This window comes from Salvia splendens, chromosome 15 (assembly GCF_004379255.2).
Source record: "Salvia splendens isolate huo1 chromosome 15, SspV2, whole genome shotgun sequence".
NCBI classification, from domain to species: Eukaryota; Viridiplantae; Streptophyta; class Magnoliopsida; order Lamiales; family Lamiaceae; genus Salvia; species Salvia splendens.
The window spans coordinates 449,863-470,812 of NC_056046.1; the positions used below are offsets into that span (position 1 = coordinate 449,863).

The window sequence follows — 20,950 nt, forward strand, 5'->3', positions numbered from 1 at the left end:
ACCGATTCAGTAATTTCAGAGTTAACCCAATGGGGTCTATTCGATAAAATTACTTCTCCAAATAAATTCTTTGAAAAGACTGGCGGGGACACTGTCCCTCTTAAATAACAGAGTCCTAACAGAATTTATCAGTCGGTGTATTTATCACAATATAAAAACACCCAAAAGAACCGTACAAAACACTACTACCAAACCCGCAAATAATATTGAATAAAATATCACAACAGAAAATAAACCCAGAAATAAATGCGGAACAAAATAAATAATAAAGAAAAACACACCCGAAACTTTGATAACGGAGTTCGGCCAAATTACCTACGTCTCCGAGCACCCTCTGCAGAGCCCGCTTATATTTAGACGGAGAATGAATACAATATTTGAGGTACATTACAAATGAGAGAGGAGTGCTCCTTTTATAGACAGCCACTCCCCCCAACTCCCTAATACCCACCGATGTGGGACAAAGAAATTTTGGCAAATTTCAACAAATCTCCACCTTGACAAAATTTCAAATCCCACCGAACACAAATCTTCTCCATCCAAACAGACGACTCGCGGTGCTTTCATATTGGCGCAGTCAAGCGCCAGCTCCAAATCGCAGAATATTAACCAAGTTCAAACAATGTTCAAACTTGGCTCTCGTCACCACCTTGGTCAACTTATCTGCAGGATTCTCCAAAGTTGGAACCTTTCTGATGACAATTTTCTCTTCTTCGAGAATTTCCCGCACAAAATGATAGCGAACATCAATGTGCTTCGTCCTTGCATGAAAGACCTGATTCTTTGCTAAATGAATAGCACTTTGGCTATCAGAATATACTTCAAGTTGTTTCTGACCAACACCTAATTCTTTCAGCAACCCATGAAGCCAAATTGCCTCATTCACAGCTTCAGTAATGGCCATGTACTCTGCCTCTGTCGTAGACAAAGCTACCGTTGACTGCAAGGTAGACTTCCAACTAATTGGCGCACTCGCTAAAGTGAACAAATAGACCGTAGTAGATCTGCGCTTATCCAAATCACCAGCATAGTCGGAATCACAATATCCAACTGTAAAATGACCAAGTGATTTATCCTGCTCAAACAACAAACCAATATCTACAGTATCTTTGATATACCGCATAATCCATTTCACAGCTTGCCAATGACCCTTTCCTGGATCATGCATGTATCTGCTTACAATACCAACGACCTGTGAAATGTCTGATCTTGTACACACCATTGCATACATCAAGCTTCCAACTGCGTTAGCATAGGGAGCTTTCGCCATATATTCTCGCTCATCTTCCGTTTTTGGAGATAACTGAGAACTAAGTTTCAAATGTGGAGCAAGTGGGGTATTTACAGATTTGTAATCATCATTCACACCAAAACGATGTAGTACTTTGGTCAAATACTGCTTCTGTGTCAGCCAAAGCTTGCCTCCCTTTCTATCCCTTGTAATCTCCATACCGAGAATCTTCTTGGCTTCCCCCAAATCCTTCATCTCGAACTATTTACTCAACTGAGCCTTCAATCTGTCAATTTCAACTTGGCTCTTTGATGCTATCAGCATATCATCAACGTATAAGAGTAGGTAGATGTAGGAACCATCTTGAAGTCTGCGCAAATACACACAGTGGTCGTATTTGCTTATTGTGTACATCTGATCCTTCATAAATTTGTCAAACCGTTTGTACCACTCTCTTGAAGACTGCTTCAATCCATACAACGATTTTTTCAACTTGCAAACCCAATTTTCTTTACCAGCAATCTTGAATCCCTCCGGTTGGGTCATATAGATTTCCTCATTTAGATCACCGTGTAAAAACGCGGTCTTCACATCAAGTTGAGCTAGCTCCAAATTTAACTGCGCTACCAAAGCCAACAAAATTCTAATTGAGGAATGTTTAACAACAGGAGAAAATACCTTATTGTAATCAATTCCCTCCTTCTGGCGTAGCCTTTAGCTACCAATCTTGCTTTGTAACGAACATCATCTTTGTTAGGAAATCCCTCTTTCTTTGCAAAAACCCATTTACATCCAATTGTCTTCCTGCCTTTCGGCAATGGCATCAGCTTCCACGTCTTGTTCTTCTGAAGAGATTGTATCTCTTCTTCCAAAGCACCTTTCCAACCATCGCTTTATGAACTTTCAATAGCTTTCGAAAAGATACATGGAACATCATCAACAATTGGAAGCGCATATGCTACCATATCCGCAAATCGAGCAGGTTTCTTATTTTCCCGCCTCGTTCGCCTGACTGCAATTGGCTCTGATTGCTGCGAAGGTTCATGGGGTGGAATCTCTTCGTCATCTGACTCTTCTTCTTCTTCCGTAGGAGAGTCATTTGTGGTGTTCGTAGTTGGGATCACAACTGCTTCTTCGAACTCTACCTGTTTCGGTATATACTCCACGTGCTGCGAAGTATCACTACTATTTGGATTTACCTTATTCAACATGGAAGATTCATCAAAGGTAACATCCCTACTTACAATCGTCTTCTTAGACTCCAAACACCATAACCGATATCCTTTAACACCAGCACTGAAACCCATAAAAAAAGTCTTCTTTGCACGTGGATCCAACTTTGATTCAGTCACATGATAATATGCAATAGAACCAAAAATACGCAAAGAATCATAATCAGTTGCAGGTTTACCGGACCATACCTCTAAAGGAGTCTTGCCATCAATGGCAGAACATGGCAAACGATTGACAATGTGTTGAGCGTATGTGATGGCCTCAACCCAAAATTTTCTGTCTAGCCCAGCATTAGACAGCATACAACGAACTTTCTCCACTAGTGTTCGATTCATACGCTCTGACACTTCATTCTGCTGTGGTGTATTTCTCAATGTGAAGTGCCGAACTATGCCACACTCCTGGCATACATCTTGGAAAGGATCACTCTTGTATTCTCCACCGTTGTCAGATCGGAGAACCTTGATCTTCCTCCCCATCTGATTTTCAACTTGAGCTTTCCATTTCAGAAAAATCCCAAGGACTTCATTTTTGTTCTTCATAGTGTACACCCAAACTCTCCTGGAAAAATCATCAACAAATGTGACAAAATAGTGTCTACCTCCAAGTGACGGAGTCTTGGCAGGTCCCCACACATCTGAGTGCACGTAATCCAGAATTCCCTTCGTATTATGGATTGCAGTGCCAAATTTCACTCTTCGTTGTTTTCCTATAACACAATGCTCGCAAAACTCTAATTTGCAAGACTTCGTACCTTTCAATAATCCTTGCTTGGCGAGAATTTGCAATGATCTCTCACCAGCATGTCCCAATCGCAAATGCCAAAGCTTCGTCGCCTCTGCATCCTTCTTGTTACTCGAAGTTGCAGTTGCTACTGTCCCAACAACTGTACTACCTTGATAGTAATACAAATTGTTCTTCCTCACACCTTTCAACATCACCAATGCTCCTGAAGTTGCTTTAAGAATTTCATCTCGCATCATCACAATTAGGCCTTTAGATTCTAAGGCCCCCAATGAGATGAGATTCTTCTTCAACTGGGGCACGTACCGCACATCCTTCAAAATTCTGGTGGATCCATCTTGATTCCGTAGCTTGATTGAGCCTATCCCGGCTGTCTTACATGGACTGTCATTCCCCATGTAAACAGGTCCGCCATTGAGTTATTCGAAATCAAAGAACCACTCCCTGATGGGACACATATGATAGGTGCAACCTGAATCCAATATCCACTCATCTAGATGCGATGTTGAAGGTGAAACCGTCAAAGAACAATCTGACTCCGCATCATTTTTGCATTTAACAACATTTGCATCTTGCGAAGCCTTTTCTTTCTTCTTCAACTTTGGACAGTCTTTCTTCCAACGTAACTAAATTGGAGGCCTCAGGTGCCGACGGGGTCGCCTGAACCCCAATTGCACCTCGACTCGGCCATATCAGACGGGTGGGACGGGGTTTCGTGATTGTTGCAAAGAAGGAGAAATTATTGTTCTTGTTGTTGAATGAGGGGAAGAAAGAGAAGAAAGAGAGGAAGAAATAAAGATGAAGAAATGAATCTAGTTTTTTATAGTTACTAATTTCTGATTTTTAATTTGCATTTTTTAATATTTCAGAAATTAGAAAAAATAATAAAATTAGCTATAGTAATTAAAATCGGCTAATCGGCAAGTATTTTATTTGTTATTGACCCGATTTTCAAAAATTGAATGTTTTGAACCAAATTCATATTTTGGTCATATGTTTAAGACCAAAATTGACATTTACTCAATTAATAAAATAAATGCATACATATAGGAAAATTTCTTAGTAGTATCATATAATGAAAAAATAATAATCATTTGCATCCAATTATGTTGTTATTAAATACTCCATTTGTCCAAGAAAGTTTAGTTGATTATTTTACATTACTATTTAACAACTTTAACTATACATTACAATTTTTTCCAAAACAAGTGCAAAAAAAAAGAAGCGAGTCGATTTTCTTGGGACAGAGGAAGTAATCTTCAAGATTCTAAATTATAAAAACGATCATGCATATATACCTAATTTTCTAGTGTTATTTGTTGGAATATTAATAAATAAACTTGATTTTGTAATAAAAAAATGTATTATGAAGAATTATAGATATTTTAGTAGAATTAACTAGAGATAGAATTCTTTAGAACATAGATATTATTTAAGAATATCTACATTTTTATAGAAAAAAAATCTACATATTTAGAATAAAAAATATTGAATTAGAGAATTCTAAAATAGAAGGGGATGCCTATAAATATGGGAGAGATGTACATTTTCTATAACTTGAGAAGTTTGAAGAATAGATAGTTTCTTAGTTTATCCACTCACTTGTCCTAAGCCATTTTCCATATGTTCCATCAATTGTCATCTCAAATATTTCTTTCAAGACAGTAAGAATGATAAATTGAATCAAAAACTACGAAAACAGTTAAAATTTTGGTGTTTGCTGCATTTGGATCGAGGTCCTTACCCCTGGAGCCAATCAAAACATGTAAAATCTATGCGTCTGACCCGTTCCCGTTCAGATCGAGGTCCTGTGGGGGCGGGTTGTCAAGTTGATCTGCGGGTCCCCCGTTAAGGCCAAGTAGAGCCTCGGCTACCTCCGCCTCACCCGCTTCATTCCTTAACTGACTATGTCTATTTTCGTCTACCTCCGAGCGGATCAAGAGGTGCTCGCCTATTTTCTTCCAATCACTCCCCACGTTCTGAAACTCACGAACGATGATTTCATCTTCTTCCTCGACCAAGGGATAGTCTTCCGCCGAGAATGTCTTTTTCTTAGTACTGTCGTTCCATTTGTGGTGGCACGCACCAGCGGTCCTCCCCTACCTCTGCCTCGGCCCTTACCTCCTCCCTTGTCTCTGCCTCGGCCTCTACGCTCCCTTGAGTCAGTTCATTGTATCTATGTTCAATATCCTCCAGTGAGCGAATGTAGAGGCGTGTGGCAATTTCCGCCCAGTTTGCCCCCACTCTCGCAAACTCATTAAGAATTATTTCGTCTTCCTCGTTGAGGAAGGGGTAATCCTGCGCCAGTACCGTCCTCAGCTTGGTGCACATGCCGATGAAGCCTTGTTTCCTCGTACCATTTCCAATGCACGGCCATCTTTTGAAATAAAAACAAAAATAATTAAATTTCAATTTAACATATTAATTAATATAACATTAAAACTTTATAAATTCACAATTAATTTTGACGAAACCTAAAATCAAATTACCAAATTTATATGAATTAATTTTGACAATCATTATTAATGCCAATATTGAATATATGTATACAATTAAACTCTACATGCAAACTAACATTTCTATATGCCTAACGTTTTCTTGGATTTAGAAATGCAATTTTCTTGAAAATAAACGAGAAAAGGAAAAGAAAAGAAACCTACTTTTCTATATGCTTAACGTTTCTTGGATTAGATATCCAGTTTTCTTGAAAATAAACGAACGAAAAGAAAACCTTATCTACGCGCTGGCGTCCAGGGTGGAAGGCTGGAGGAGATGGTGGTGCACGCTGGCGTCCGAGGGTGTAAGGATGGCGGAGATGGTGGTGCGCGCTGGCGTCCGAGGGTGGAAGGATAGCGGAGATGGTGGTGCGCACTGGCGTCCGAGGGTGGAAGGATGGCGGAGATGGTGGTGTGCGCTGGCGTCCGAGGGTGGAAGGATGGCGGAGTCGTTGGTGTCGCTTGAATGGAAGGATGGCGGAGCAAGGCGAATAACCGTTTATTAAAATTAGTTGAAATAAAAGGCCCATGTAAAAAGGCCCAAAACATATTCATTAGTCCATTTAAATGTTGATAACTATTAATTCGTAAAAGGCCCGAAAAAATTTAAATAAATATTTGAGGACTATTCAATACAGTATAAAAAAAACTCTAAAGCCAGATTATAATTATGTAAATAGTTTCAGAGGAGATTGATTCAAAGCCAATGAGTATGATATAAATCGACATGAAGTGACCGTCTGATTTAATTTTTGCCGGTCCAAATAAATCGACAAAAAATAAGAGTTGGAACAAAAAATATTAACCTGACAGACTCGAACCAATAAAAATATGAATCGAACATGGTTGGCCTGAGAATAAGATATTGATGCATGTGAAATGTGTTTCGGTTTCTTCAGTGATTAGCAAACATATAAATTATAGAAAAATAATCATTTGTGTGACATATATATGTAGCCAAGCAGAAAATAAATTATTTAGCACTATTAATCTTTTAATTTCTCCATGAAATAATACGAGCGACGTGGGAACAAACTATATATTGCAACGTACACATGAATCTCGCCTAAAATCATTATTTTTTTACTAACATTAGGATATTTCCATATACATATATTTATTTATACATCAGTATAAAAAGTAAGTTTCTTTTGGCAATTTTATCACTAAACTGTTTTTTAATTTGTAAAGTAAATAAATAGTCCAACATTTCTCAAATTCCAATCCAATAATTATATTCAGAGACGAAAGTTGACAAAAAAGAGTCTACGTTATGTCTTTAACAACAATAATGCAATAAGTTTTTTGGAATAGAGAAATCGTACCCCTACCCGGGGGCTGCCCACCCCACAAATAAATATATTAATAACTTAAATAAAACTAAAATAAAACTTCTGACTTTTCGTAAAATCCAAACAAATCAATGCAACATTTACTACATAGTTCAATAAAGACACAAGAACTATCTTCAAGTGAAAATCTTACTATGACAAACATAACTTAAAAAAAATAAATAAATAAGTAAATGAGGTGTGCTAAACCAAAGCAATTTGGACTTGATGACAAACATAACTTAAAATAAATAAAGAAATAAATAATTTAGTTCTACTAACCCACTAAGTAGTTATTTATAAAAAGCAGCCGTTTGGAGTTATTGCTTAAATACCTTAATGTGGATAATACAAATTAAAAATTTATTGTTCATCAATAAAGTTTCTACCCACCTCTCTTGTTTTCAAGGGGTAATATTTTGATTTTTTTTAATTCTTTTTTCCTCTTTTATCGTCTACTGAATCTGAGCCATTTAACTGCAAGATGTAAGTTTTCTGAGATCTTATTTGCTAGATCTGTTTCGCGGTTCTGACTTTTTGTTATCGTTGTTGTTGAGAATTCAGTGCGTTTGTTTTGTTGTGTTTAATTGCAGATCTAAATCGTGTAATTTAGTTTAGGTGTTGGTTTAAGTTCGTGCTTGCTGATCAGTAATCGATAATGTTTGATTTGATTGGATTTTGAAAGTTTAGCTAATGATTTTGTTGTTTGCTTTGGGGTTAGTTAGCTAGCTTAATCATACTTAATTTCTCCCTCTATGGAAATGCCATGCGTTTAATGATCTAGACTAGGTTTTTTTTCTACATTGGGGGGGGGGGGGGATGATGATTTTTGGTGATTTCTGTGAAAATTGTTTGTTTTTGTTAGATCCTGAAAGTTTTGAGTTATGGATTTTGTTGTTTGATTTAGGGATAGTTAGTTAACTTAATCCTGCTTAATTGCTTCATGCTATGGAAATGCTTTGAATTTAATGATCTAGACTAGGTTTTGTTTTCTACGATGGGGAAAAAACGGATGGTTTTTAGTGATTTCTGCGGACATTGTTTCTTTTTAAATTAGATTTTGAGATGGAAAAACTTGATATTGATAGTTTGCTTTTTTTGTATGAGGATGAAGCGACGTTTAGGTTTCAAGTTGATTTCATAGATTCTGATATTTATGTACAAATTTGTTGCAGAATCCCCAGGTGAAAATGTCGACGTACACGCCCAAAAATATCCTTGTTACTGGGGCTGCCGGATTCATTGCATCACATGTTGCGAATAGGCTAGTTCGGAACTACCCTGAGTATAAGATCATTGTTCTTGACAAACTTGATTACTGCTCCAATCTGAAAAACCTGTTCCCATCCAACTCTTCTCCAAACTTCAAGTGTGTTAAGGGAGACATCGGTAGTGCTGACCTCGTGAACTACCTTCTCATCACTGAGAATATTGATACCATTATGCACTTTGCTTCCCAGTCTCATGGTGATAATTCATTCGGTAACAGCTTCGAGTTCACCAAGAACAACATCTATGGCACCCATGTCCTGTTGGAGGCTTGCAAGGTGACTGGAAGTCAGATCAGGAGGTTTATCCATGTCAGCACTGACGAGGTCTATGGGGAGACGGATGAGGATGCCGTTGTTGGCAACCATGAGGCGTCACAGCTGCTTCCCACGAATCCTTACTCGGCCACGAAGGCAGGGGCGGAGATGCTTGTCATGGCCTATGGTAGATCTTATGGATTGCCTGTGATCACGACCCGTGGAAACAATGTTTATGGCCCGAATCAGTTCCCCGAGAAGTTGATTCCCAAGTTTATCCTCTTGGCCTTGAGAGGACAGACGCTTCCTATCCATGGGGATGGCTCTAATGTGCGGAGTTATCTTTACTGCGAGGATGTTGCGGAGGCATTTGAAGTGGTTCTCCACAAGGGAGAAGTCGGCCACGTGTACAACATTGGGACAAAGAAGGAAAGAAGGGTCATCGATGTTGCTCGAGATATATGCAAGCTGTTTAACATGGATGCTGATAAGAGCATTGAGTTTGTGGAGAATAGGCCCTTCAATGATCAGAGGTATTTCCTTGATGATGAGAAGCTGAAGAACATCGGTTGGGCTGAGAGGACCACTTGGGAAGACGGGTTAAGGAAGACGATGGAGTGGTACATTAGCAACCCTGACTGGTGGGGTGATGTCTCTGGTGCTCTGATACCTCACCCTAGAATGCTGATGATGCCTGGTGGCGCAGAGAGAGTGTCTGAGCAGTCTGAATCGGGATTGTCTGGTAACGATAACCAGACTAAGTTGTTGGTCCCGGATGCCAAAAACAGCGCCTCGCCTCAGAAACCAGCCTTCAAGTTCTTAATCTACGGCAGGACAGGGTGGCTCGGGGGTTTGCTTGGGAAGCTGTGTGAGAAACAGGGGATCCCTTACGAATATGGGAAGGGGCGTTTACAGGATCGCGCTTCACTTTTGGCAGATATTGCTGCGGTTAAGCCTACTCATGTGTTCAATGCTGCTGGTGTAACGGGTAGACCAAACGTTGATTGGTGTGAATCTCACAAGACGGAGACAATTCGAACCAATGTCATTGGTACATTGACTCTTGCAGATGTCTGCAGAGAGAAAGGTCTTCTAGTGATGAAACTATGCAACTGGCTGTATATTCGAGTATGATGCTGCACACCCCGAAGGCTCTGGGATCGGGTTTAAGGAAGAAGACACGCCCAATATTGCTGGCTCGTACTATTCCAAGACCAAATCCATGGTAATAATCTGAACACTCCTCAACATAGCTGCACTACATCTTATTCTGCTTTGTATACTGATTCTTGATGTATAATCTGCAGGTCGAGGATCTCCTGAAAGAGTTCGACAATGTGTGCACACTAAGAGTCCGGATGCCAATATCCTCCGACCTAGAGAACCCGCGCAATTTCATCACAAAGATCTCTTGGTACAACAAGGTGGTGAACATCCCCAACAGCATGACAGTCTTGGATGAGCTTCTCCCTATCTCAATCGAGATGGCCAAGCGAAACCTCAGGGGCATATGGAACTTCACCAACCCGGGTGTCATCAGCCACAACGAGATCCTGGAGATGTACAAGAAGTACATCAACCGGGAATTCACCTGGAGCAACTTTACGCTCGAGGAGCAAGCCAAGGTTATCGTTGCTGCTAGGAGTAACAACGAGATGGATGCCTCCAAGCTGAAGAAGGAGTTCCCGGAGCTGCTATCCATCGAGGAGTCGTTGATCAAGTACGTTTTCGAGCCCAATAAGAAAAACTCTGCTGCTTGAGGGTTGTTCAACTCTGTATACCTGTGGCATACACTGTATTACGTATTGTATTAGTCATTACTGCACCTTGTTGTTACTCTCTTTTATTACTATATGTTAGTTTTCTAGCTACTTGTTTTTGAATTTTAGAGTGTACAACTCTGAGATTGGTTAATTTACGGTTTGATTTATACAATGTTTTATTTATTCTTCACTTTCTATAGTATAACTCAATTATTTGCAGCTGAGAGGTCTGTCTTGTTTTAAAAGTGAAAATCAGTATGCAGAAGCGTTAAAAGGGTATTAGCAACTCTGTAACTATAATAACTAACTATTCTAATTTGCCAAAGAATTCTCCATTTAATCCACCAAAGTCACATTTAATCAATTGTCTAATTTTTTAAAGTCTCCCTAAGTTTATTTGAAATAAGTCTATAAGTTTACTAAATTGGGAATATTAATTAATACTGTATTACTTATTTTTATTTTGAGTACTTTTTTTTAAATGTAAATATTTTAATTTAAATAAAATTATTACAGTAGTACTACTTTTCTACTACTAGTTTTACCACCCGTGCTATGCACGGGCCAAATTATCTTCAGAAAAAAAATAAAATAGTACATATTTTTTAAAATATAATATTGTTGAATTTTTTGCAATTCAAGAATAAAAACTATTGAAATATTGCATAAATATGATTATTAACAATTCAAAAAACATACTTTTACTTTTACATATATCAATCTATCAATCCACTGTAACGGAAATACATGAGAGAAGGAAATACAAACATCCTTCAAGAATAACTAATATAGAGAAAAAAGTAAACAATTATTGAATTCAATAAACAAAACTATTGAATATTTTGTAAAAATTGATTATTAACATTTGAAAAACATACTTCTACTTATACATCTATCAATCTATCGATTCACAATAACGGAAAGACATGAGGGAAAGAAATACAAATAGAATAGGATATACAAACAAAAGATTGAGAAATACTAAACTAAATAAATAAAACAGTTTGAATAATTAAATAGTTCATTATAAATTCGAACAACAAAATACAGAATTCAAATATCTTCTTAACAAAAACATTACAAATATCTCTCTAGCACCAGTTATTCATACATTTTGAAAGACCTCTTTATATACAACGTTAAGATTAGAATCACTTCTACTATCAATCTCATCGCCACAAACTAAAATCTTCAATCCTTCACGACTTGTGACTATAAGGTTTTAGAAAATACTCCATATATAGTAATTGCTCAAAAAAAATTTAAGAAAAAATATGTCCCAATTTGTTATAACTAGTGTTCTCACACATGCTATGCACGCAACATAAGATTTTACATATTATATTCATAACCATTTTTTACTTTTACTATAGCATAATGACACTACTATATCTCAAGGTTCCTCTTATAATACAAAAAGCTAAAAAACTCTCCATCACAAAATCAACAACCAACACACATATAAATTTGTGTATAATGTTGAGATGTGTTCTTGACAACAAAAATAACAAAATTGGGTTCCACAAGAGAGGAGACAAATCCACATCAACAAAATACCACTTCTAGTGTTCTTCATTCAAACCCTTTCACTTAAACCAAACTTCACACCACATACAACCAAGTTGCACTACTTATGGTATTACTTCAATAAATACCCATACACAAGATTGTGACAATTATATCATTAAAAAAAATTATAAGTAAGATGTATATAAAAGATTTAACTAACTAAGAAAGGCCAACCACCACCTCTCACAGAAAATAAAACCATCAGCATCAATTAACAAAAATGACTAGTGAAGTGGACGCCAAGAAACTAAACAAACTCCTCTATGATAATCATTTCTTCTTTATTTAACTTCCATTTAATCAAAACTCAATACTTATCTCTTCCACCATTCAGCTAACTTAGGTAAATTTATATTCTTGTTCCACCACACACACACACATATATATAAGTGCTCTTGAATTTAAACATAATCATCATCACATCCAAATAATAATATCTGACAACAGATAAAGTTTTACGGTACACCGAAATTCGAGATGCAAGGAGGAGAAGGGGTGGTGGTGAGAGGCCGAGTCGAGATCGACACTCGACAGCCGTTTCGCTCCGTGAGAGAGGCCGTGATGCTGTTCGGAGAGAAAGTGCTCGCCGGAGAAGTCTACGGCAACAAACTCAAAGAGGTACTCATTTTTTGTTATATAAACTTAACTATTTCTTGTAATTTTTATTACACGTGCATTTTACTTAGCCAATATCAAATAGTAGCCAAATTTAAAAATATATCGTTCTTACCAAAATGTTTATACTAATCTAAAATCTGAAAATAATTCAAGTTAAAGGTTAATTCTATTTGCATGATCGCATGAACCTCTGGCATCGAACGAATTCTTGTGATCACACAAACTTTTAATTTGCATGAATACAATTCACTTTTTTATGGCAATTAAAATAGTCAATATAAAAAGGTGAAAATTATATTTTTATTCTTTGGCTATTATATACCGGGCAAATTGCCAAAAAAAATTTTTTGTGATTTTGGTCAAATTCTGGTTTGTCCCGCAACTTTAAAAATCAAATAGAAAAATCGCAACTATCCAATTGCGAAAAAATCAGCTCTCCTTTGTTATATTTGTTGATGTTTTTCAACTAGCGATGTTATTTCTTTACTAAAAAAGACATTGTTAACTCATCGGCAGTGGCGTTCACACGTGATTTCCCAGCTTCATATCAGATACAATTTCCAAATTAATTTTTTTTGTCGTGGAATATAGTTTCTGATGAATCCAAACGTAATGTGTTTTTTGGGGATAAACCAAAATTGGACTAAAATTCCCTACTAAGCAAAGTGGCTATTTTTTCCACCACGGCCATTAATACAAATTCATCAAATCATGCTAACTTAGATGCAAAACAAAGCAAAAAGCCAGCCATCAAACCTGGGAGCAGTGAAAGCAGAGCTAGAAGAAACCAAAGAAACCCTAACAAAGGCAAAAGAAGAAGGAAATCTCATGGCCCACTGCTTAAATTCATTAAGGCAAGAACTCGAACAGACCAAAAAGGAGCTTCGACACCTCAAAACAAGAGAAACCCTACACGAACGAGAGGTCGAAGAGATCAAATTCATCGACAACACCAAAGACGTCATGGAGATGAACACGATTCAAGAGAAGCATGAAGGCAAGATTGAGCTTCAGAAGAAGAGATCAGTCAAGTTTGCTAGCCCACAGCTGCTGACGAAGGTGCTGGATGACGAAGAGTCGAAGAAGGTGTTGAAGAAGAAGACGAAGAAGAAGCCGTTGGTTCCGTTGATCGGAGGGTTGTTCTTGAAGAAGATCAAGAAGGGAGCTAAGGAGAGTGAATCTTGAATTTTTCTTTCTTTAGTTCAAAACTGTTTTGCATGAAAATGGAAGGATTTTACTCTTTTTAGAGGTTACTCGAAATGTTGGTTGTAAGCACAGATAAAATGAGATCTCTAGAGATCGAAATCCTTCTTTTTTCATGTTTTTTTACTATTAATTGAAAGTGGTTGTTTGAGGTTAATTTTTTAGTGCATTATAGATTGACTTTGATGATCATATATATTGATTATGAAACCATTTTCTTGGAATAAATTTCATTTGAAAATGTTGATGGGCACATATATGACATGTACAAAATATTTATGGTATCCTTCAAACTTTTAATACTATTTGTCCAAGTAACTTTGATGTTGATTTCTTATCTCATTATGTTTATATGGTTTACAAAGACGTTCATGTGCCAGAGACTCCATCTGCGGTACTTAATATTTAACTTTTGCATGATAGATTAGATATTTCTTATATTCGTTAGTTATTTTTTTACAAGTCTTCAATAACAAACAACAAGACAAACTTATATCTAAAGTCCCAATCAATGTTATTGATCTCTTTACAAAAACAATACAAAAAAACAATACCCATATAGCAAATAAAATAAAACACAATATCCAAGTTTATTAAAACAAAATGCAACCATCAATTGTTGGTGTGAGTTTGGAGAAATTTATTGAATTGGGAAATCATAAAAGGTGTGATACGAGCTGGACGTAGCTTCTCATCTAGTAGGACCAAAGTGGCTGTACCCCATACAACAGGCTGCATCGAAAAATGTTATCTTAAAACGAATTAATTGTCGTTAAAATCATAAACTTTGCACAAATTCTAAATTTAATATCAGCTTAAAAATTGCCACGAAGTTCCAAATTTTTTTGAATTTTTCACACGTTCTAATTTAAACGTAATTGAAGCTGAGTTGGTGGCTTGGTGCTATGAAGTTCCAACATGGATAAAACATTTGACAAAGGACACATGAATTATGTACATTAACTTCAACTTCTATCCTAATTTTTACCAACTTTTATAAGTTGAATTAATGATAGCTAGTTTTTGTCTTTGTCTGATATCAACTTTAAAACCGTTTTAGTTTTTGCTGATTTTTCCCACATGTTCTAATTCCGACCTAGTCAAAATTGAATTGGAGCTCTAAATTCTAACATGGAGAAATCAAACGACACAATTATGTAGTACTACTCCCTCCGTCTCAGCTAAGATGACACTTTTCTTAGCCGGGACGAGATTTTAAGAGTTGTTGGTTAATGAATTTAACTGGAAAGATAAAATGTGGATATAAGTATTAAATGGATAGAGAAAGAGAGTTGAAAATTTAATTGTAAAGAGGGAAAAAAATGGTTGGATGTAATTATTGGAGAGAAAAAGTTTCCAAAAAATAAAAAAGTGTCATATTATTTATGACAAATTAAAAAGGAAAGTGTGTCATCTTAATTGAGACGAAGGAAGTACTACTTTAACTTTAATCCCAGATCTCACCAATTTCATTTAAAATTTTATAAGTCAATGTAGAAATCAAATTAAAAGGAGACAAAAATGAAATGATGAACCTTATAATCTGGTAGCCTAAGGACTTGGTCCTCAAAATAGAATCGAGTAGCAGAATAGTCATATAACCTCAATTTTAGCACATATTTGTCTTTCCTCTGTTCACAAAAAAGAAAAGAAAAGAACAAATGAGATTATCAAACGTGAGAAGTACATAGCATTACCTCCTTAAACCAATTGATGGTATGTGGAGTGTTTCATTAAACAAATAAAAAATCAGAATATTTTGTTATGAGAAAATTGTAGAAATGTTTAAATTCGGTATTTTTATGACTAATTTTAAAATTACAAAATTAATTAGAATTTAACCAGAATTTAGTAACCTTAAAATAAAAGGTTTCATACCTTCAAAGGTGAGAGGTATTTGATTGTCACTTCAGATATTGCCAACTTTATAATTTATATGTGCATCAAAACCGATCTTATCGAGGAGTTTGTATGTAACTGATCAATTACAATTTACAATACGTCAATAATATTACTCTTTTTAAAAAAAATAATCAATTAATAATTTTTCTTTTACGTCAAATAATATTACTCTTTTTTAAAAAAATAATCAATTAATAATTTCTCTTTTATTCGATTAAACTTCAATAGACAATTACATGAGAAACAAATTCCATTTGATTAAAGAAAACATGAAAAACAAAATTTCATAAATTTATTTACCTTTTTTTTATAAAGAAGAAATCAAAATTCTTCTCTTTTGAAAAATATAATAAAAACTCATTTCATTAAAAGCGTAGAAAAACATGGAAAATAAAAGTAAAAGGGTTGGAATCTTTACATGGCTTATTTTCTTCGTTATTTTTTTGAACCAATATACATCAAAACTCAAACTTTCAAGTTTCAACTATATTATTTTGAGAATAAAATGTGTAATCATAAACATATATACACTGAGGTTTTGCAGTCTTACCATATTCACAAAAATTGGATAATGTAGCATGATTCACAAGTCCAATCTGATCCAATTCATATTCTCTAACTTCTTGTTCCAGTTCATAAAACCAACTCATCCTGTCAAATTCACCAGCCAAACATCAAAAATGTCACCATGAATTATTATTTCATTCACTAAAAAAGTGTATCAATTAATTGTGACAAATTGTATAATGCTAAAATATGGAGTAGTACAAAATATATATATAAAAAACCAATCCATGAATTTTACCCTTTCCCACCTCCGGTCAATCTGTTATTGACCGCAAGGCTTGCAGAGCTCCTCATCGGCGGCAGAGGCTGCCGCCGGCAGCTTCTGACGAGAGGCGGCAGCTGCTCTGCATGCCGCCGCGGAACGGCAGGGAAGCTAAGTGGCGCTGTTTGTGTGGAGACGTGAGTTAAAGAATTATTCAACATTCTTCAAAGGTGGCGTTCGGTTGCCATGACTAATAGCATGAGACTATCCATTTAGGATTAAGTTGTGAGATTATTTTAGTTGGAGGGGGGATGCTATGACTAATTATCATGAGACTATCCATCTAGGATTAAGTTGTAGGGTTCAATCTTATGAACCGAACATGATATATATTTAATCATGAGATTTAATCTTGTCAACCGAACACCCGGAAAGTGGATAAATATTGCACCACATGAAGTAATATAGTATATACATATATTTATAGGGACACGTTAAACCGAAAATGCCCCCTTATATGCTAACAGAGACCAAATCCTAGCCGTTGGATCTAAGAAATTTGCACAAATAAATGTATTTGTATATTTCTATAATGATCTTCATTGCATTGTTATGATGTTCTAAGTTAATATCCATAATGTCTTAAATGCAATTATATACTGCCAAAAAAAATATAATGTTTAAGTGTGTATTCTAATTTGCAAGTATTATGTATTTTCCAATCATATATGTATATTTTTAATTTCTGGTCGGACCATTTCACCCTTCAATGATTTATTCGCATGTATATATAATATAATGGACACGGTCACACGGAGAAACTTAGATCCACACCATCTATTTGATCTAATGAACCATATTTAGTCTTAGTTTATTTTAACCATATCCTACATATATATGCATTTACTTAATGTAACAAATACTACAATATCTTGATAGAGGTGAGACATAGATTTTATTTTGATAGGAGCTATACATTCTACATTTCAAGTTTAGAATATCTATATACTAGTAATAATTTTTCTATGTTTTGTTGTGAAGTTATAATTATTGCACAACTAAAATTCGACGATGTATATTAATATAAAAATTTAATTAGTTTGGTGAGAAATTAAATCCCTACATGCTTTCATATGCGTATGCCATTGTCTGCTACCCAACTTTTTTATAAAATTTGTGTTACACTACACCAACATGTGTGCTATTTTCTGTTACATAGTAGTACTACTAAAAAGTGAAGCTTAAAAACCTATATACCCTAATTATGAAATGACCAATTAACCCTATCTAATTTAATAAATTGTCATTTAAAAGTAGCATATTAAATGTGAAGAAATGAAATACTACAAGGCCAACTGGATTAATGAATCCTAATTTGTGATTATATTTTATAAGATTTAACTAATGCACTGGAGTGGGATATGAGACCCCGAGATTATAAGACTAAATGATGCAGAGTTGGCCTAACCATCATGAAAGTAGCTATTTAAATTATATGCTTAGGGGTTAGGGTGGGTGGGATGAGACTACTTCAAAGATATAGTACAACATTTTGGATTTAATGAATGATGAATTTTAATGTTGAGCCCCATAAAATAAGTAGCAGCAAATGCACTTTTGTGACAAATTTTTTATTAGGTACTCCATAGTCTACAATGGACACTTCGTCTAATTTTCCAAACAGAATAGAGCAAGATATGTAATTTGAGATAGGAAATGTTATTGGTATTTAAATGATCTCATATCGAAAAATTAGAAAAATATGCAAACAATATATTATTACAAGATAGTATGTAATTTGGGATAGGAAATTCTAATTTTGTGTATCAGCAATAAAATTTGTATGTAAATTACCAAACTAGTACATTATTCTGATTTTGCAACCAATCTATTACTAAGTACTACATTATTATGCAAGATTTCAACATGAAACAATGAAAATACAACAGATGGGAACTGTCATTTCACAAATATGGAATTACAATATTTTGAGTTTTGCATTACATTACAACACTGATTACAAACATGCTTCATTACATAAATTGATAAATATGATCCATACAACATAGTATATGAATAACAAATAAAACATTACTTGAGCTCAATATACACACAGCAGGCTAGTTTCTTTCAGATGTTTTAGGTTCCCTGTGATTGTTTCATCATTCGCCGATCCTAGTCAATCCGAAGACGACCGCAATAGCAGCCATCACAGCCTACACAAAAGAGTGAAAATCAGCACCCACAAACTCTTGCAGAGTTTCTAAACATGTCATTAAGGTATCAGGACTTGAAACAGTTGATAGCAACGAAGCTCGGAGAAACAACAGAGAAAATGGCTGCAGAGGGTTTTGCAACTTTTCTAGTTACTAATAGATCATATGTTAGGTATAAAATGTTCATTGGCAATCATGAGCTGTCATAAACCAGGGAGAGTCACTATCTATATTTTGTCCTAGGTACCGATTAGCTATGCACGATTTAGCTCGATTTCTGGCTCCACTCACTCCTTCCCTATCAAGTGTTCACTCTAGTTGATGGCAGATTGTATGATTATTAAAATTAAGATCAGACGTGAACTTGCCTACACCAACATAACTTTGGAGTAGGTTGAGAAGCTAAAGATAAGAGTACTTACAGCAATCGTGCAAGCAACGTATCCTGGTTTCTCACGAGGGTCAACTCTGGAACAAATTAGAAGCAATGCACCAACATACCATGGAATTCCGGCAAGGAAGAATCCAATAATGAAACTGCGCAAAAACAGAAACTATTTTACTGATAATTCACAACAGTAAATAGTTACTTCGCAAGCAACTTCAAAAGAGGAAAATAAGTATAAGAAAGTCAAACGAGATTAAGCAAGAAAGTTTGAGCTACGTAAACTTAATCTCTAGAGCACAAACTTATTCATCCATACGTAAAGTTGAAAATGAAACTCTTCATGGGAAAGAAATAACAAAGTTTTAACTTGAAAGAGAAAGTTAAAAGTAACACACTTCACTTAAAAAGAGATCTAAACTCTTTATCTAATCGAAATTTACACAGCCCTTTTTGCAAAGGAAAGAGGCAAGTGCCCACCAAATATTCAAAGAACTACTAAAGTATTCTGATATCTTCATAAGATTTTTATTCTCAAGGTTCTGCATCTAAGCAAGCAAAAGATCATTCGAAGAAGATCTCAATCAAGATTCATCATCCCAAGTAGCCAACAATGAATTTCTGACAGAAAGCAGCATTGCACCAAACATGTTATAGTTTCAACAAGTTTGGCTGAATTTCGACGATAAGGAAAAGTTATCTCTTACAAGAACCAGCCGAGGCCAATTCCACAGCAAGGAAGTCGCTGCTCCCTTACGGGTCTTCCAGTAGCAACAGCAGCATAACCTTCATTCACACACATATCTCTTTTTATCAGAAAAATTAAGTGTATATACACCCCATCACAAATAAACCGAATTAGTGCAAAAAATTAAAGATACCCTCTTCCTCACACACATCTCTTTGTATCAGCAATGGTAAATTAGACCACAAAATCAAAGACATTCCTTAAACTTTCCACAATCAAAAAATTAGATCATAAATTCAAAAAGAAATATATTAGCACAATTCACAACCAATACACATATCTCAAAATCAAATCTTTAGGCTCTCTATACATCTAATCATACTTCCTTCCAGTATTTGGGTATACAAAATTACCCAAATCTCACATTTTCTTACATCCAAATGTCAACTACCAAAAACCCCCAACCAATAATTGAAAAAAAACCCCAAACTACAACAAAAAGTCAAAAACTGATCTTGACAAATCACACATAAAGACACCAAATTTCTTCAAGGGTCAGTGGAAAAATCAGCATCTGAGTGAGGAGAGAGATATGTATATACCTGGGACAGCTTGATAGCCGTGGGCGTAATAGTGAGATTGCGGCGGCGGAGCACCGGAAACGCCGGGCGGCGGGACGGGCTGGGGGAAGCCCATGGCCGGCGGGGGAGGGTGGTTTGCTACGCCCTGGAATGTTCCGTACGGAGGCGGCGGTGGATGGTCATGGACATGGTGGTGTTGATAGCTCTCCTTTTTATCTTCACTCATGATTGAATTTGATTGATCTTCTTAGCTCACTTTTGATTTGAGCCAATTCTGTGTGTGGGCTGCTGGAAAGATTGAATCTTTAGCAGAGAATTTCGTGATTGAGCTTTGGAAAGACGAAATCCAAAATAGTGAGATGAGACAGTAATGATGCAGTAGAAAAATTGATGGATATTATCATGTCTTTTTCGTTGTTTAAATAATTTCCATATATCAACTTCAACTTAACATGTTACGAGCCGATAAAGATACAAGAGATTATATACTTATCTATATTAAAAAATGAACATAATGTTTATAGAGAACAAAAAAAATGTGAATGATTATTAAAGAACACCAGAGATTGTAAGAAAATGATGACATCCATATTATAAATGAGTTATATTTAAAATATAGCGTGAATTATGATGTGGAAAGGGAGTGCAATTAATACTTACTACTCCATATATGAATAATAGAGGTGGTTCGTGATA

At 35.7% G+C, this 20,950-nt stretch overlaps 3 protein-coding genes and 1 pseudogene across 4 annotated transcripts; 2 read left to right on the forward strand and 2 right to left on the reverse strand.

Annotated features, from left to right (window-relative positions):
- Positions 1–577: 577 nt before the first annotated feature.
- Positions 578–1,450, reverse strand: LOC121768560 (secreted RxLR effector protein 161-like). Its single transcript, XM_042165096.1, has 2 exons — positions 861–1,450; positions 578–761 (listed from the first exon to the last, which is right to left on the reverse strand). Exons 1-2 carry the CDS (start codon positions 1,448–1,450, stop codon positions 578–580), a joined length of 774 nt encoding a protein of 257 aa, XP_042021030.1.
- Positions 1,451–7,385: 5,935 nt separating this feature from the next.
- On the forward strand, positions 7,386–10,513 carry LOC121769210 (annotated as a pseudogene).
- Positions 10,514–12,194: 1,681 nt separating this feature from the next.
- LOC121767882 (WEB family protein At3g51220-like) lies at positions 12,195–13,941 on the forward strand. 2 transcript variants are annotated; one of them, XM_042164216.1, is made up of 3 exons: positions 12,195–12,235; positions 12,340–12,510; positions 13,234–13,941. In XM_042164216.1, exons 2-3 carry the CDS (start codon positions 12,370–12,372, stop codon positions 13,693–13,695), a joined length of 603 nt encoding a protein of 200 aa, XP_042020150.1. In that variant the 5' UTR covers positions 12,195–12,235; positions 12,340–12,369; the 3' UTR covers positions 13,696–13,941. The 2 variants fall into 2 exon arrangements, with proteins under 2 accessions (XP_042020150.1, XP_042020149.1); XM_042164215.1 differs by lacking the exon at positions 12,195–12,235 and having other exon boundaries at positions 12,267–12,510.
- Positions 13,942–18,319: 4,378 nt separating this feature from the next.
- Positions 18,320–20,676, reverse strand: LOC121767884 (60S ribosomal protein L18a-like protein). Its single transcript, XM_042164217.1, has 4 exons — positions 20,276–20,676; positions 19,693–19,771; positions 19,023–19,137; positions 18,320–18,600 (listed from the first exon to the last, which is right to left on the reverse strand). Exons 1-4 carry the CDS (start codon positions 20,478–20,480, stop codon positions 18,547–18,549), a joined length of 453 nt encoding a protein of 150 aa, XP_042020151.1. The 5' UTR covers positions 20,481–20,676; the 3' UTR covers positions 18,320–18,546.
- Positions 20,677–20,950: the final 274 nt, after the last annotated feature.